The sequence below is a fragment of the Electrophorus electricus genome, chromosome 22 (assembly GCF_013358815.1).
Source record: "Electrophorus electricus isolate fEleEle1 chromosome 22, fEleEle1.pri, whole genome shotgun sequence".
NCBI lineage: Eukaryota > Metazoa > Chordata > Actinopteri > Gymnotiformes > Gymnotidae > Electrophorus > Electrophorus electricus.
The window spans coordinates 6599987-6616474 of NC_049556.1; the positions used below are offsets into that span (position 1 = coordinate 6599987).

The 16488-nt window shown below is 38.3% G+C and overlaps 1 protein-coding gene across 1 annotated transcript; it reads right to left on the reverse strand.

Moving 5' to 3' along the window:
- Nucleotides 1-1098: 1098 nt before the first annotated feature.
- Nucleotides 1099-16338, reverse strand: pkig (protein kinase (cAMP-dependent, catalytic) inhibitor gamma). The gene is made up of 4 exons (XM_027016499.2): nt 16102-16338; nt 8172-8298; nt 5798-5976; nt 1099-2046 (listed from the first exon to the last, which is right to left on the reverse strand). Coding segments are annotated over exons 2-4 (267 nt in total). The 5' UTR covers nt 8174-8298; nt 16102-16338; the 3' UTR covers nt 1099-1960.
- Nucleotides 16339-16488: the final 150 nt, after the last annotated feature.

Below are 16488 nucleotides of genomic sequence, written 5' to 3' on the forward strand. Positions count from 1 at the left end.
GTGGCTTAAATACCACTCAATTAAATTAATAAATTTGATCACTTATTTTAAAATATTTTTTAACATTTTGTAAAATGTTTTGAACTGTAAATCGGAGAGCAGGGTGAGGGTATAGTGCAGACCCATTTCCCAAACGCAGTAGTAGTGTTAAGATTTTACATGAAAGTGATTGTGTTCAGTGTGTTCTACCATTTAATGATGATGTTTGTCTTATGGTGCTTTTTGAACACCCAACCCAGGTCTTTTAAAAATGCCATCAAGAGCCATGCCTATATGATGCAGTGAAATATCAATACAAATCGTTTTGCATCTTATGTGTTTGTAGTGTACTTATTTCATGGTGGATTAGTGAAAAACATGGCATTTCGATGCCTATTTTAGAACTGGATGGAATGATAAATTCTCAGAGCCCTCAAACATGTGTGGTTTGACATGCTGGCTGTCATTGTAACGGCAAGACTGCTTTGTGCCCTTTTCCTAAATTTGAAAGAACAAAAACTGAACACAAATTCTTCTAAACGCTACCTCCTAAACACGTCACCACAGAGATCCCTCCTATAAACACATACCCTGTATGGGTTGACTGGGCTGAGACTAAATTGCTAATTTGGATTATGGTTTGACAAGTTAATCTGAGCAAAACAGACAGATCCTACACATTCTTTGGCTTGTTAGGTTTTCTGGCCAAAGTGAACAGTCTGTTCCTTTAAGGGATTTCCATTACATTAGAGCTTTATGAGATAATTCAGTCTCATTACTGTTAGAAGGTCTTCATATATCTGTAGCAAAAAATGCATGAATAACCACTTCTTATAAGGATCTTTCTATAGGAGTTGTTCATATCAGTCCTAGCTGGTCTGTCTCTCATGACACATCAGTCAAAATGAAATAAGAACCAAGAGAGTTTTATATTATTAATGGTACAAGAGCAGCCAGAAAAAGAATGTTCATGCAGCCTCAAAAATTCTTTTATAATTACTGGTAGTGTCAGATGCTGGCACCAAAGCCCCCCATTACATGCCTAATTACATGTTCCACATTTTAGTCTGCAATTATTCTAAAGCACTCAAAAACAGGAATCCACTCCAAAGCCACAAAGGAAGCAATAATTTTTATCTAGTATAACATCCCATGTTAAAAAATGCCACAGACATCTCAAGGCACATATGTTACCTAATGATTGATATGAATGTTTAATATGAATGATTAATATGAAATAATAGGAATATACCTTCATTTACCCATATATGGTATGCAACATATTTCTGTAGTGTGAGCACATTACCATATGCAACACATTAAGCACAGCAATAATGTCACTGCCATTTATTCTGAGGTACTTGCAATACAAAAAGGAAACAAATTCATGGCATTTAGTGGGCAAAAAGCTTTAACTCATACTATATAAATATCGTTAATTATGTTACATACACTTTAAAGTATATAATGTCACATAGAAATACTATTCCATTGACCTAAATTAGGAAATAAATAGTATTTTTTTTTTTTATTCCATTCTGTTACAACTACACCTGTTACTATAAAAAATGTCAAAGTGAATTTTTCTCAGCATATCAAACAGCTGCATTTTGTTCTTCTTGGACTGATAGCATATATAACTTCTGTGCCCAGAGTTTCATATTTCCCATAAATCCCATAAAATGTATTCAGTATTAGAATGAAAAGGTGTCAAAAACACGCTTCTTCTTAGGAATGACAATACAACCCTGTCAAACTTCTTGGGACCTCAAAATGGAGTCTGTGGTAGTAACAAATCCATTCTGTGTAGTGATGTCTCCAGGACAGAGTCTCTAGAGTATATATCAGCACATGGCTAGAGGTGGGGCCTCCTGTGGGAACAGCTCCTTGTTTCTGCTAGTCTGACGAGTTGGCAATGGCAGAGAAAGTGGCAGTTGCGGGTTGGGTGCTCCTCTTATCTTCTCTCTTGTATGCGCCATCTTTAAGACACTTGCTCTTTACTCTGCTCCTGTTCCAGGCTCCCTGATGTCTCTGCCTCGGGGGGAGAAGTCCCGGCAGCATCTACCTCTGGAGCACAAACCTTAATTACATCAGCGCACTTCTATCTGCATAGCTGCATCTTTGCTGACTGTTTTTGATATGACACTATCTGACAGGTATTAATTGAGAAAGTTCTTAGGGTTTTGGACAAATATGTGAAGACATAAGTACCGTGTTTTGCATGTATTTAATCAAAAGGCAAAACAATATTTGTGAAATAACAGACTCTTATTGCTTTATTGTTTCCATATAAATCCATATTGCTACCATGGTTGATTATGGTAATGTTTATTCTTAAATTATATTAATAAAATGTATAAATACTTCTATTAACAAAACTTCATCCTTTAAGCTTGTAGTATGCCTATTAGTGGCCAGGAAGTGATCACATTAGGAAGTTATCTGAGAAAACAGCACTAAGCCCCACTGTAAAGCCTTCAGTCTAAAATGGTTGCTGGGAAATTCCTGACAAGATTATTATTTAATAAGACTGTGAGAAAGAAACTGATATTTCCTCATTATAGACATTATTAAAACCAGGCATGTTTGCTTTCTTGAATGCAACAGGTCATCAATAATGCTGACTTGCAAATCAACAGTATGGGTCAAAAGATTCTTCATAACTTCAACAACAGCAAGCTTAACAAAAGAAAGAATCCAACAGAGACAAGCGTGTTGCCCAGTTCACCATTCACAGGTGTGGAACTGATTCCATGCAGTTAGGAAATGGTTAAGGAAGTATGGATTGTTCCAAGCTCTGATCACCAAGGTCATGTGTGCTTATATATAAAAATACTATATTAAAAAAAGTATAAATATATAAAAAATTATACTTGAGAGGATTATGCTCTTAGGAGAGAGAACCTGCAAATTGCTAGTACTGAACAAGCCTATTAACAATATATATACACATGAAATACATATATTACACATATGATATTGCTAATTTATTTTCATTTACATATTTATGTGGTGGACTACTTAAGCACTATCCCCAAATACCCATCAAGTAATTTAATTTGGAATAATTTTAATCTCAAATAGATTTGGATAATTTCCTGCTCTCCTCTTTAATCTTCAAAGCTCTGCCAGCTCTTCACACAGCACTGCATGACTCCATCTTTCTTAGCCTACCTTTGTGCTTGGTTTTCTTAGCTAGCCTACCATGTTCTTATACTCTGTAGTTTTTGTCTCTAGTTGTCTTGTTAAGGTCCCAGTGCCTTTTTACTTCTGTGCTTATAAACTAAGTTTCTTGATTGTCTCTGTTAATTCACTGCTGATTTTCAAATTAAACCTGCTGCAGTGTGCATCCTTGTCTACCGGTCTCCCGTCGTCACAGAATGGTGTGGCAACTTCCAAAAGATGCTTTAGGTACTGCAGTTAACTCCCAGATAGAATCAGCCAATTTATCCATACACTACAACAGCAGATCTCCCAACTCTAACAAATAGCTCACACAGCAGGTACAACAAACTAATCAACTCACTCTGGTTCAGTCTCTAAACCAGCTACTGGCTGTCTCAGAATCAGTTCCATCTGTGGATCAAGGCAAGGCGAGTCAACTTCCTGTTCCTTCCCATGATTCCAAGATCTCCAAACCACAGAAATAATAGAAATGTAATGAATGGTGGAGATTTCAGTTACAAAATTCATTGTTTGTCCAAGTTTCTCCTTTCTAAAACTCAGAAATTGTGGTTATAAAGGAGCATATTGGTCATGTGAGGTTGGTGTTGGCAAGATTGCTGGAACAAGATTGTTGGCAAGATTGCTGCCAGTTACACCTGTCTGTGTATGTGATCACAGTAGAAGGTGTACACACGGAGGAAGGCAAGGTGCAAGTCATGTGGCAATGGCCTCATCTCCATAATGCCAATCCAGGTGGGCTTTTCTTCACATGGTTTCAGTTCACAATTTCTTACAGACCCAGCTCCAAAAATTGGGAAGACTGATGCCCTATCAAGACACCATAACCCTGAACAATCAGCCTAAGAAACAAGCCCACCTACTTGGTCACTCCAGTCCTCAGAGATGATGAGATTTCCAGTAGAGCAGCTGGTAACCCTGGTCCCAGTGACAGGCCACCAAACAAGGTGCATGTTCCGAGGTGCATAGGCAAATACTGCCAATGCTACCAGTAATCCAGGAGTAACAAGAACCGTTCAACTGCTTTTAGATCGCTATTGGTGGTTCAGTCTTCATGCTCTCATCTAGAAGTTTGAGAAGACCTACATTGTATAATATGTGCTTAGTCTAAGATTCGCTGACAATTAGTGGCTGGCAAACTTCAACCACCCTGGACACACCTGACTTAGTCAGTGACCTCGCACAATCTGAAGGTAACACAACAACACTGGTGGTGGTGGAACAGTTTTCCAAAGGATGTTGTCTGTTCCCTCTCCCAGGATTCCCCACAGCTTACCAGACTGCCAAAGCCAACAGCCAAGTGAAGTGACTCAACCAGGAATTTAGCCATGACCTGCATAGTTATGGCGCAGACCACCAGGGTGACTGGTACAAATTACTCCCTTGGGCCAAATATCCCGAGAACATTCTTGTTCAATATTCTTCAGTTATAACCCTTTCAGTACCTTTTCAGGACACCAATCACCTTGGGTCCCCTAGATCCCAGCCAACTTAGAAGTACCGGTAGAGGATGAATGGAGTTGGCGAAGCGAGTCTGCTCATATACATCTGGATAGGGCTCTCAGACAACAGAAAACAGACTGATTGCCACCGCACGAAGGACCCAGTTTACAGACCTGGAGAGAGGGTATGGCTATCCACCAAGAATCTGAATTTTGATTTGCCCTCCAAGAAGTTGTCTGGACTCCCACAAGAGAGATGGACAGCTCCAGTATCTGGTTGACTAGGAGTGTTACGGTCCAGAAGAGTGTTCATGGGTTCCTCCCGAAGACGTTCTGGATCCCCTTCTGTTGATTGACTTCCATCGGCACCGACCTGACCAGCCAGAGCCTAGGGCCCATGGTCATCTGAGGAGACAGGACCAGGCAGCCTCAGGAGCAGCTCCTGGGAAGGGATGTCTGGGTTCCAGCCAGCAAGCCAACCACTCTTTCTCTACCGACCAGCCCCACAGCCTTGGCAATGTAATCTCAAAACTCCATCTTGCCTGAGTATGAATGCCTGGCTCTCATTACTTGCTCTTAAGCTCTGCTGTTTAAGCCTCGATCCTCTGCTAGGTCTTCGAACAGCACTTCACCTCTCCCTTGGGAAAGGTTTGCAGCTTTTCATATTCCAGTCCTTCCAGTACCTTGTATTTCCCTGTATTCCATGTTGTATTTTCCTTAGCCTGCTTTTGTGTTTTGTTTTCATAGCTGCTAGCTGTCCTAGGCTTGTTGAGATAAGAAAACGTACTTCTGTTGTTTAGTTCCCCAGTGCCCTTTTCTCCTGCGTTTATGTAGCTAACTTTCTTGATTGTATTTCTGTTCAATCACTGTTCTGTGTTTTTCAAATGTCTGAATAGATTATTCTCTTCACAAAACAGAATAATCAAAATACACTAGATATTTTTAAATGCATCCTACACTGCTACTTGCCAGCACTTGAGTGATAGTGATAACATGGCTTACTAACATATGCAGAAACATATTCAGCCCCTTCCCTTACTGAGTGGACCACACAATAGTGAAAGGAACTTCTCTTGTCAGAAGAGGAAATGAACAGATTGACCTTGTTCATATTTGGTACATCTCAAAGCACTACATACATACATACATACATGTACACACACAGAGAAGACATTTATCAGAAGCAGATCTACCTCCTTTCTTCAGCGCCATCTGAGCCATGTCTTTGGTTAGTTCACCTGTGCCCACCACTGCTCCTTCTCCCTTAATGTCTGGCACTGCATTTCTCCGTCCTGTGCGATCACAAGTAATGAAATCTGAGTATGATGACTCAACATCCATCATCTGCCCATGACCTGCCTTCTCATTCCACCTGCAAGAGGAACAGAGACACACACAAAGAGAATGACTGATTACCTCAATACTACTTAGCTACATACAAATATGTTATTTTACATGGGCCCGATGAATACAACACCCAGTAAAGTGGCAAGTAGAGATATTTACGTTAGGCTAATTGAATCTGCCCGAGCCCTCCAGTTCCTTAAAATCCATGAAAGAACGTTACTTGAAAAATTAGAGTAATTATTGCTCCAGAGGTTCTATTTCTGCACTTAAGTTAATAGAATCAGCTCCTGAACTCATTTCATGGCCTAATTATAACAGTGGCAGAAACATTTATATGAGACCACCTAGCCTACCTTCACAAAATGTTCTAACATTTTCTTCAAATTTTCACTGGCTTTGTACTCAGGGCATTTTATTTGACAGTGTGTTTCCAACTGCAGCCTTATAGCAAATGAGAGATAAAAACTAATAAGTGATGAATAAAAACAGGAAACACATTATCTGTTCAGTGCTTTGCAACAGCTTTTATGTTGTATTAAGTACATCAAACTGCTTTCAAGTCAGGGTGTGTAGGAATTAGTGATTTGTGCATATTAGCTATTCACCCTCCCTTTGTGCTTCTTCTCGGCCTACATTAAAGTGGGTCAGGGATTTCATCAGCAACAACAGTGCTGCACAGTGGGCCTGGCTCAGACAAGCAGACCGCAGGAACAGGAAGAAGAGTGAATAAAAGAATACCAAGGAATGTTCCAAGGAAATTAAATAGAGAGAGGGAGACATGATCCACACATCAAGTACACACAATCGGTGAAATGTAATGTAATAACACTAAATTTGTTTCTAAAGCAGAAGGAGCAGTAAAGGTAATTACTCATCTGAGATGTGATTTTTTTATATTATATATATATCTATATATATATATATAAGAACATGTAAGTTTATATGTACATAGAACTTACACACCATTACTCTTGCTAACTACAATGCATTATAGACCCAATACTTCTGACTAAATACAATAATATACATGTGAACTTACAAATGATGCCCACATTGTTGTGATGTATATAATTGGCTAGTGCTCATTACATAAGTCTAAAAAACATTCTTATAGAGTACATCAGCTGCAATTAATTCTCTAACAAATCGCTGAAATCTCTGCTGAATAAGCAAACCATCCTAACAAGTTTTCCCCAGTATTGTGTGTTATCACTATGACTCATCCAAGGCATTCTTTCAGCTAATGACTTCAATTAAAAAATGGTCAAAACATTTATCATTATTGGGGTGGGGAACCATATGAACATCAACTCAATGATGAACTCAATCAAGACATATGATTCAGTTACTGGCACCCTGATTCAAAAGCAATTTTGTTTTGTCTGACTTGATTCTATCCGATCGGATTAAGCAATTAGTAATTTCCTGAGAGTGATGACAATTTGTGTGTGTATGTATGTGTGAGAGAGAAAGTAAACATCTGCTGCTGTGAAGATATAAGCCTGTTACACACAGGGATCTAACCTAATGCCAACCAATTATATTAGCAGGTAACACAGGCATCTCATCTAATGCCAAACAACTATCTTAGCAGTTTTTCCTTGCTTAGCCAACTTCAGGAAGTGTAAACTTTGGAAAACAGCATGATGAATGGAGGATGTAGCATGGTGAACATAAGGATGTTTGCTGGATATTTGTTGCATTTCACTGTGTTCAATTTTATATAAATTTTACCATGATTTGTTTTACATGAGTCCATTATTTTGGCCCAAATCATTTGTTTAATTTCTTATGCAAGGACTAATTGCAGAACTGACTAAATTCAGCTGAATTATAAGAAATTACAATTGCTGCAATTATTAGAAATTACAATTGTTACAGTAAACTTATCAATATACACATTTGAATAATTGTGTGATAATTCCCTAACATTATTAGGCGCTATTTTGCAAGTCAATCACATTTAAAACACAATTACTTGGCAGTCTTTTGCCCCATCTGTTTGTTCACTCTCGTTTAACAGTTTTTGGGGGACCACTGGCTGCTCCACTTGATGCCTGTTTTTATTAGATCTTGCCTTTTAAAATCCTAATGATAATGCCGGTGGCGTTTTCCTGATATTCCTAATCTCAGGACAAGAAAGAAACTTTGAGAACAAGAACATCTCCTATATTTATTACAGTGAAAGACTTGCCACTCATTTTCAGTGACCTCACTCACATGTGGTAGCATTCAGAGTTCCTTCACATGAGTTTGAAGAGTGTGGAATTCAAAGCAGCTCCGCCAGATAGCACAATGCTCACCAGTGGAGAAACCCGTGAGCCACAGAAAGCCAATAGAGCTGAACCTGGGGGAAAATAACATGTGTAGGGCTTCCTGACCTCTTTTAAAGGTGAACTCTGCAACAAACACAATCTGCTCAGTTTTAAGACAACCGGCAAGAATGAGTCCATATAAATGGTATTTTCACCAGACAATAAATGATTGGGTGCAATTTGACTGTAGCAAAGCCTGATGCAATTAAGTGTAAACCTATTTTTTAACATATTAAATGTACTACAGTATGTCTCTTCTATTAAAAGGCAATGCTAACAAAACAACAGGAGATTAATTGTAAAGAAAAATAGGTCTGCCCCTTTAAGAGGTCTCTGCCCAGATGAATTCTCTGTTGGCTTGATGTTTTCCATAAAATTAAAGGAGGCCAATTATAATGCAGTGCTCTTTAGGGTACAGCCATATATTGTGCATATTTTGAATTTTAATTAATTTTAACAACTCTACATATTTATTTCTCACCAAAATTCATCAGAAATAGCTCCTACACATCACCACCGTCACATGTGAAATACTTTAGCCTGTTTTCTAAAATCTTCAGGCAAAAATAAGCAAAACAAGTGGTCTAAATATAGCCATGGTTTGACTTCAAAGCAGTGGGGGTGGGACTGTATTGTTTGGCTCAAATTTTCAACATTTGACACCTGTGTGTTTCCTATCTGCTTTTAATTCAGTGCGTTTACAGCATCTCTCACTGTTGTAATCCGATGTGCACCAGTTTAATGAAATGGAGCTCTGTGCCGAGGAGGGAGACCGGGAGAGGACATCGGAGGTGGCTGTGGCTGCAGTGGGCAGCAGAAGCCTTGTAACAGGTGTGTGCATTCAGCACTGACAATAACACCCCACCCACAAGAAAGTGAGCAGCTTCAGCTTTCACGGGCATTTCACTTATACCCACAATGGCACAAAGCACAGAACTTAACATGAACTACTTTGTATTCACACTCAACGCCATACAGCATAAGATGGCCTGAGATGTGCCAGAAAAGGTTACATTTGCTGTGTTATAAGAGAACCATGGTTCATATATTTTAGTGTCCAAGGGCAGTTGGATATGAGCAAAGAATGTTTAAATAGTGTGCATGAGACCAGTAAATGCAGGATGTATGGAAAACTCTGGCCCATCTGTCATCTCCATAAATGGGTAAAAAACATCCTCCACCATCAGTCTGAAATACAGCAGCTTAGCTTGGTCTCTGGGGCAACCCTTAGTCAAAACCTCAACCAAAGAGCTACCATTTTCCCATTTGGACTCAAGAAGGGAGAGGGAATGTGGGTTAAAATACGGGGCTCACAAATGTGCTTTTTGTTTTGATCTGCCTGATGAGTCTAAAGTTATATGAAAATTCACTAAGGTTAAAAAGAGCCTTTAAAAGAGCCCTGTCCACCCTCTTATATATGTAATAAACTGTTAAAGTCACTCCATATTCCAGAGATGCTGTTCCTTTTTAAGGAAGTGTTGATTCTGCCATTGATCAGTATGGTCAAAACACATCACATTACCCACATGATCTCTAGTCGAAATGCAGTCCATGTAAGACAGAGAGGTTGGAATTTAATGCAGTTATCCTTATCCCAGAGAGCCCTAACAAATCTTTTTAACATTAACATTGCTTGCAAGAAAGTATAAGTATATATAGATTATATGACTAATATGATTAATACAGACACTGTATGCACCATCTGGGAAGATTGCATGATTGTTATGCACATTCTCCTCATAGTGGATTCCCTTTTGGATTAGTCATCTCAAAGAGTCACAGCGCACTTCCCATTTAGATTTTTTAATTATTCAAATTTAACACATTGTGGTTACCAACTACCTCTTCTAAACACATTAGTGGCAGAGTAGGAAATTGTCTCTTCTACTCAGGAAGATATTAGGCCAGATGAGACAAAATCTCCCTTAATTTCAAATAAACTTATTGAATCAAAACAGCATGAGGAACTCATTCTAAGAGACAGTAGCCCAGAAGCTCTGCCTTGTACCAGAATGTTAGAAGTGCACAGATTTCCACACATTCTGATTTTAAGCTTCAGATAACAGAGATAACCTACCAATGTTCCACCAATGTGAAAGTCACTCTCAGTGGTAGCTGCTGTCAAATCATGTTAGCTTTGCCACTTGGCCATAAACATAATGCAAAATATAAAAAAATTTTCCAGGTGCAGTATAGGGATGGTTTATATCTCGACCAAACAGACTCCATTAAGAGCCTCCACTGTGGCATTTATTGTTGACTTATGAATAAAGGCCTTCTGAACAATGAGTAACAGGAGCTCTCAGCGATGTTATGAACAAAGGCCAGGGAGGTCAATGGAGGAATATGAACCAGCAGCTATGATCATTGAGTCATTAGGAATGGAGTAGATTTCTACTGCTGCTGAAGTCTCATTGGGGCACTTGGTGCTTTTCTGCACATAATGAAAACATATCATTTAGATATGTTAAATGAATGCTTCAACGCACCATTCAGGGGATCATTAAAACCGTGTTCCTCATTAGATCGGTCAAACAAGTTTTTTTTTTTAAACAAACTTCTCTATCATGGCAAACAGGTCATCATGAATTACTTTCATGCCAAGGGCCCAACTGTTACCAAGGCCACAGTAATTACAGTGCAAACTTTTAAAACTTCTTTTTTCTCTTCAGCAATACCAGACCACGAGCCTGTTTTTAGCAACAGTGGTACCAGACAAACCTTTAAAAGTACCAGAGACAATTTTCATCAAAGATCTCCTAAGAAAACATCCTGCATGTCTGGAAAAATCCAGCAGCCATTTTCATATAGTGCTACAGTTACTATAACATGAATATATAGTCTTTTATGAAGAAGCCTACTCAAAAGGCTATGAGCTAAACAACATACAATGTTTTTTTTTTTTATTTAATTTTCATTTTGAACAGAGACATTTACAAATTCATTAAAATGGATGAGTTTGAAAAGGCAAAAAAGGCAAGCACTACCATATTTCAAATGTCCTCAAACTATGATGCCCCCTTAGAGTAGAAGAATAATGATATAAAAGTTTATACAAAGATAGATAGAGAGAGAGAGAGAGAGCACTTGATAATATTGCCACTACTTTATCAAGCAAGCATTAGATATGTGAGAGCTGCCCATAATCAAGTTGAATAGACTGGCCAGCCTAAAGACAGCAATCCATTTAGTTGCTCTTAAGATAAGTGCACAGACTCCAAGACTACCCTATTCACTCTTGCATAAGCCAGCACTTATTTGAAAGAGTAGTTGCTTTCTGCTCCCCTCCTATAAACAGCTGCCCATTTGAGAATGCCAGCCCACTACAGGTGTTCATGCATCTCTGGTCAGACTAGCACTGCTGTTCAGTGTCTTTCATTTTAAGATGCAATTCAAATAACAGCCATTCAAAGCTTCTACATATCCTTCTTCTTTTTGAGGAACAAATCTCCATATTTCTGAACATTTGCACATTTTCTCACACACAACACGAAGCAATCCTTTGCTTTATACTGAAGTGGTGGCAAGTGACAGACGCTTCGGGTTTCAACACCTCCCTCTTTCCGCTGTGCTACTGCCAATGCTTTTAATTGGTAACTCTCTGGTGAGTACTGTAACAGACCTTTCTATATGTAAAGGTAACACTCTCATGCAGATATTTCATAACACCCCACCCTCACCACCTTAGTATAAGTATTTATCTCTGGATTAGTGCCAAGACCAGACTTTGCATAAAAAAATAAACCAACAACAAAACTAAAAAGTCATACAAAAAATTCTGTTAGTACATTAATTTCCTGTAAAATATTTTGACTGCATCACTCTAATAAAAGTAACACTGCACTCATCACAGTGCTTTTTTAAAAATGCTAGGTACTGTAGTAGAAGATAAACTGGTATGGTGAAGTCAGGCAGGATGGAGGAGTGGCTGTTTACAGGTTTACTGTTACACTTGGATCAAGATGGAATTACTGAGGTTCACCCATACATGACTCGCATGCTATCTTCTAAAGTGCACTAAAAGGTCCACAAAGTAAAAATATCTAGTTATATTCATATACTACATCTTCAAAGTAAATGTTCATTAACAATAAGAAGTGCGTGTATTATGGTAACGAATGCTTGGAGCAGTTTTTAAACTGGATAAATGTCTTTCTTTTGTTAAGGTTTAGCTGCTTAACTGTAGCTTCCTTTACTAAACTATAGTTACACTACAGTTGCTTCCTTCAAAGAGTGTGCTAGTGTGGTCAATGTAACTTACAACTAATACAGGATGATGGGAAGATAAAATCATTAGACTGGATAGAAGCAAATCTGCCTAATACAGTACAAATCGTACATTTGTTAAGGGCAAAGAGGATTTCATTTCTGGGATTCATTTCTTGGTAATCACACAAGTAAATTAGAGTTCTGATCTGGAGCTTCATTACCAAGAAGTCCAACTTGGAATAATTGTTATTTAACTGCCAACTGTGGTTTGGTATAAGTGGTGGAAGACAAACACTACAGAGGATGTAGATGACAAAGGGCTAAATAAGAGTCATTTTGATAAATTTCAATAGGGTATTTGATTCCCTATAGAACCTGAGCAAAAGGCTGTGTCTTTACAATGAAAACAATGAACTGATACTTTGAACTGATGCAGAACTCCATCACAAAACTCAACATTTTAGGGTTTCTAAACAGAACACTACCTCCTACAACAAAGCCTCAACAATTTAAAAAGATGAATGAGATCAAGGTCTGTGCCAGTCACCCTTTTACTAATGCACGAACTGATAGTTCAGACAGAAAAGTGGAGCCCATTAAACCTTTTGATTTCAGATCAAGTATTAAATAATAATGAGCTTTCTACAGGGAGTGCAAGCCTTGCCTGAGCTATTTTGGCATGTTTAAGCCAATCACAAGTCTAAGAAGCCTCGATTTCAAGGATGAATTTTGTTTTACATTTCCTTTAATATTAAACACACATTGTTTATGTCCCTATACTATATTATTCACAGTTTCATTTATGTTGCCTTACTGTTTCTGTGAAGCACTTTGCGCTGCTTCTTATGTAAGAATTGTGCTGTGAATATAATATTAAAATACAATACATCTGGCACCAATTGCCCTCTCATAATTTTCTTATATTTGGCTCAAATATATCTTCTTATATATCCATAAACAACCCTGTTTCAGTTACATCATAGCAAAGGTAAACACAAATGTCTTTTTTTGTCATGTACAAGAACAGAACAGAATTTGCCTCCATAAAAGATGGCAGATTGAAAAGGCTGGGTCTGTCAATATCTATCTAAAACAATTAACAATGTGTGCATTAAATATTAGTGCCATTATTACTGTCCTGACATCAAATAACTGAGTTGAATACACATAAGCAACTGTACATAACTAATGCTAAAACATATTTATGATCCCACCCACCACAACACGTTCTAATTGAGACCTGTTGTTTTTAAGACATGTAAAGTGGCTTTGGAAACTGCTTCACTGCTGCAAAGCGAAGGGCAGAACTTGGCCTAGCTCACTATTTTTTGTTGCTGTCCGTTTCTGTGGCAGGTCACGCACCATCTAACATGAAGCAGGTGGGATGTCCTGATGCTGCGGCACCACAGAGGGGGAGCATAAAAAAGAGTGGGAGGGGCCACACCGCTGTGTGACGGACGTGCACAGTTGGGGGAAAGGACAAGAACACAGCTGCATATAATGCTTACTCTTGAGGCCTTGAGGTTCACATGAAAATCCAAAATTGTGCATGGTGTTTAGGTCTTGGATTCCTGAATATTTTCCTGAAATATTCTGAAAGCTTAGGTGAAGGTCAGCACCCAGAGGATACTGAATGTAGTTCAGCATGGATAGAACCTCTACCCAGCTACTATACACACAGAGTGGAGGAAAAGATCAATTCAGGGAATTCTGTGAATTTCAGTTGCAGGTTACCACACAACTCTTCAGCTGGGTCCATCAAAGTAGTTCATGGAAAGTGACCAGCAGAAGGCTGAAGACTTTTCACTGAGACTAACATAACAAAATGCATAACAAAACCCCAAAAAGCACAAAGTAACACACTGGGTGAGCAATGCTAGACTATTCAGCTTTTAGAAGCAACCAGGAGGAGCCACATGTTCTTTTATTGCTTTATTCTGACCAAAGACTCACTTTCAGTATTACTGACCACAACCAATCAGCAATATTCTTGGGTTTTAGTACTTACCAAATTCATGCCAAATCCAGGTAATGTAGTACAAAGATATCCAAGAGCCGGAATGATTATAAGTTGGCGAAAGGAAGAAAAAGAAGAAAAACTGGTGCCATCAACTTCTGTGTTTGTGAAAAGGGATAGAGAGAGATGCTCATGCCCTCAGCCATAAGCTTCTCTCACCCAGCTGCAGCTCTATTCTCTCCCACTGATCGGAAAGGATGTGGGCGTAAAGTGATTTGATTTGCTCCAAGTTAGAAGAGAGGACAGACTGGCTAGGCAAATCCATACAAACTTAACCATGCCTGTGTTCATTTCATTCAATTTACTCAGCAGCTCTAGCTGAGCGCCTCAAGTGTAACTCAACATTAACAGGTCTGATAGCACACAAAGCCAAATTAGATTTTAAAAAATGACTTGGCAATGTAGGTCTTTATAAACAAAAAATAGGATTAATATTACACCCTTCAACAATGGCTGGCAGCACCGTTTCTGCTTCAGGAAAAAAAAAACAAAAAAAAACTAACCTCTAATTGGCATCATCTGTGAGATTCACACAGGATTTACCATTTTCATGATATTGTTCATTTTACATAATACTGTTATGTAATCATTCATCTTGTTGAATTCATTGTCTCTGCAAAATGCATAAATAACAACTATTTACCCTCAGAATAATAAAATACTTTCTCTTATTTTACATTCAAACAAAACAATGCAGATATATCTAATTTAAAAATAAATAAACAATGAAACTTTTGACAACCAGCCATTCCACTGGCTATCTGCTTTTCATCTTCTTTGCATAAAATGTGTGATAATGTCATGTGGATAAAGCTTTTGTATAAGTTTTTACTTCTACTTTTAATGTAAACTACAATTTCAACAAATTAACAATATTTTTATTTATTCAGATTACCAATGTTTTACATATATTTGTTCACTTCTAAACTGCCTCGAAGCAGAAGGACACCTCCTAATGGTCGCTACTTAGTGGTCACGTGAAACATGGTATTCCCACGAGTTGCACACAGAATTATGTCCTTCTTGAAGTGAACAGAGAGGGCACCAAGATATCACCACCTAAAGGACACTCACTATTTCCCTTGGGTTTCAAGCAATGTCACAAAAACATGTTCAAATTCTATTTGGGATATCTTCGATATCAAGTTAGCTCAAGACACGAAAACTTTTTGAGAAGTTACAAAAGGCCTACACGGACATTGACTTAGCGCAAGTTCAAAAGAATTCAGAATGAATTCTAACATGCTCTTAGGTTAACCTTTCTTTAATATGCTCTTAAATATTAGCTAACATTCAGCAAAACCCTACAATACGGTATATATACATATCTGCGCAGGGTAGTGTGATCATACTAACGTCGTCTGCTTTACAAAGTAGAAAATGCTATAGCTAGCTGTTCCCCTCTATCTTAGGATGCGAATGTACATCACTAAATCAGCCTGCTCTGTCTGTCCTTTCAAAAGTCTAATGAGACAGCCTTACCTTCTGCATTTCTTCTATTGTAATACTGAAAGAAAAATCCTTGATATTTCCATATCGATTTCTTTTACATGTCGCGGTGTGTGCATATTAATCTTTGTATCGATGCAACATTTCATCAACGACTAACCTTTATTCGTCTTAGTATTCTCCACTTGTTACCACGCCGTTCGACTGTTGTTTAGGTTCTCAAGATAAATGCCCTATTTTCTTTCCACCATTTTATAGTTATTCGATGTATTTAATGAGGGGAATATGTCGATGGAAAATAACATGTCAGACCAACGTTTCTTTGACAACACCTTGAAAACAATGAGCGAGTTTCCGTCCTGAACAGCTGTTTCCAAAATGGAGTTATCCCACAACCAATCCCACCTCGCTTTACGGATGTCCAGTTCACTCTCTCCAATGGGCACATGCCGCTTCGTGTGCATCCGCTATTTGTACTAAAAAGTGTGTTTGTCGCAAATGGGGTACATGGATGTCAGCTCATGAAAAAATTATTTTAACCATTAAG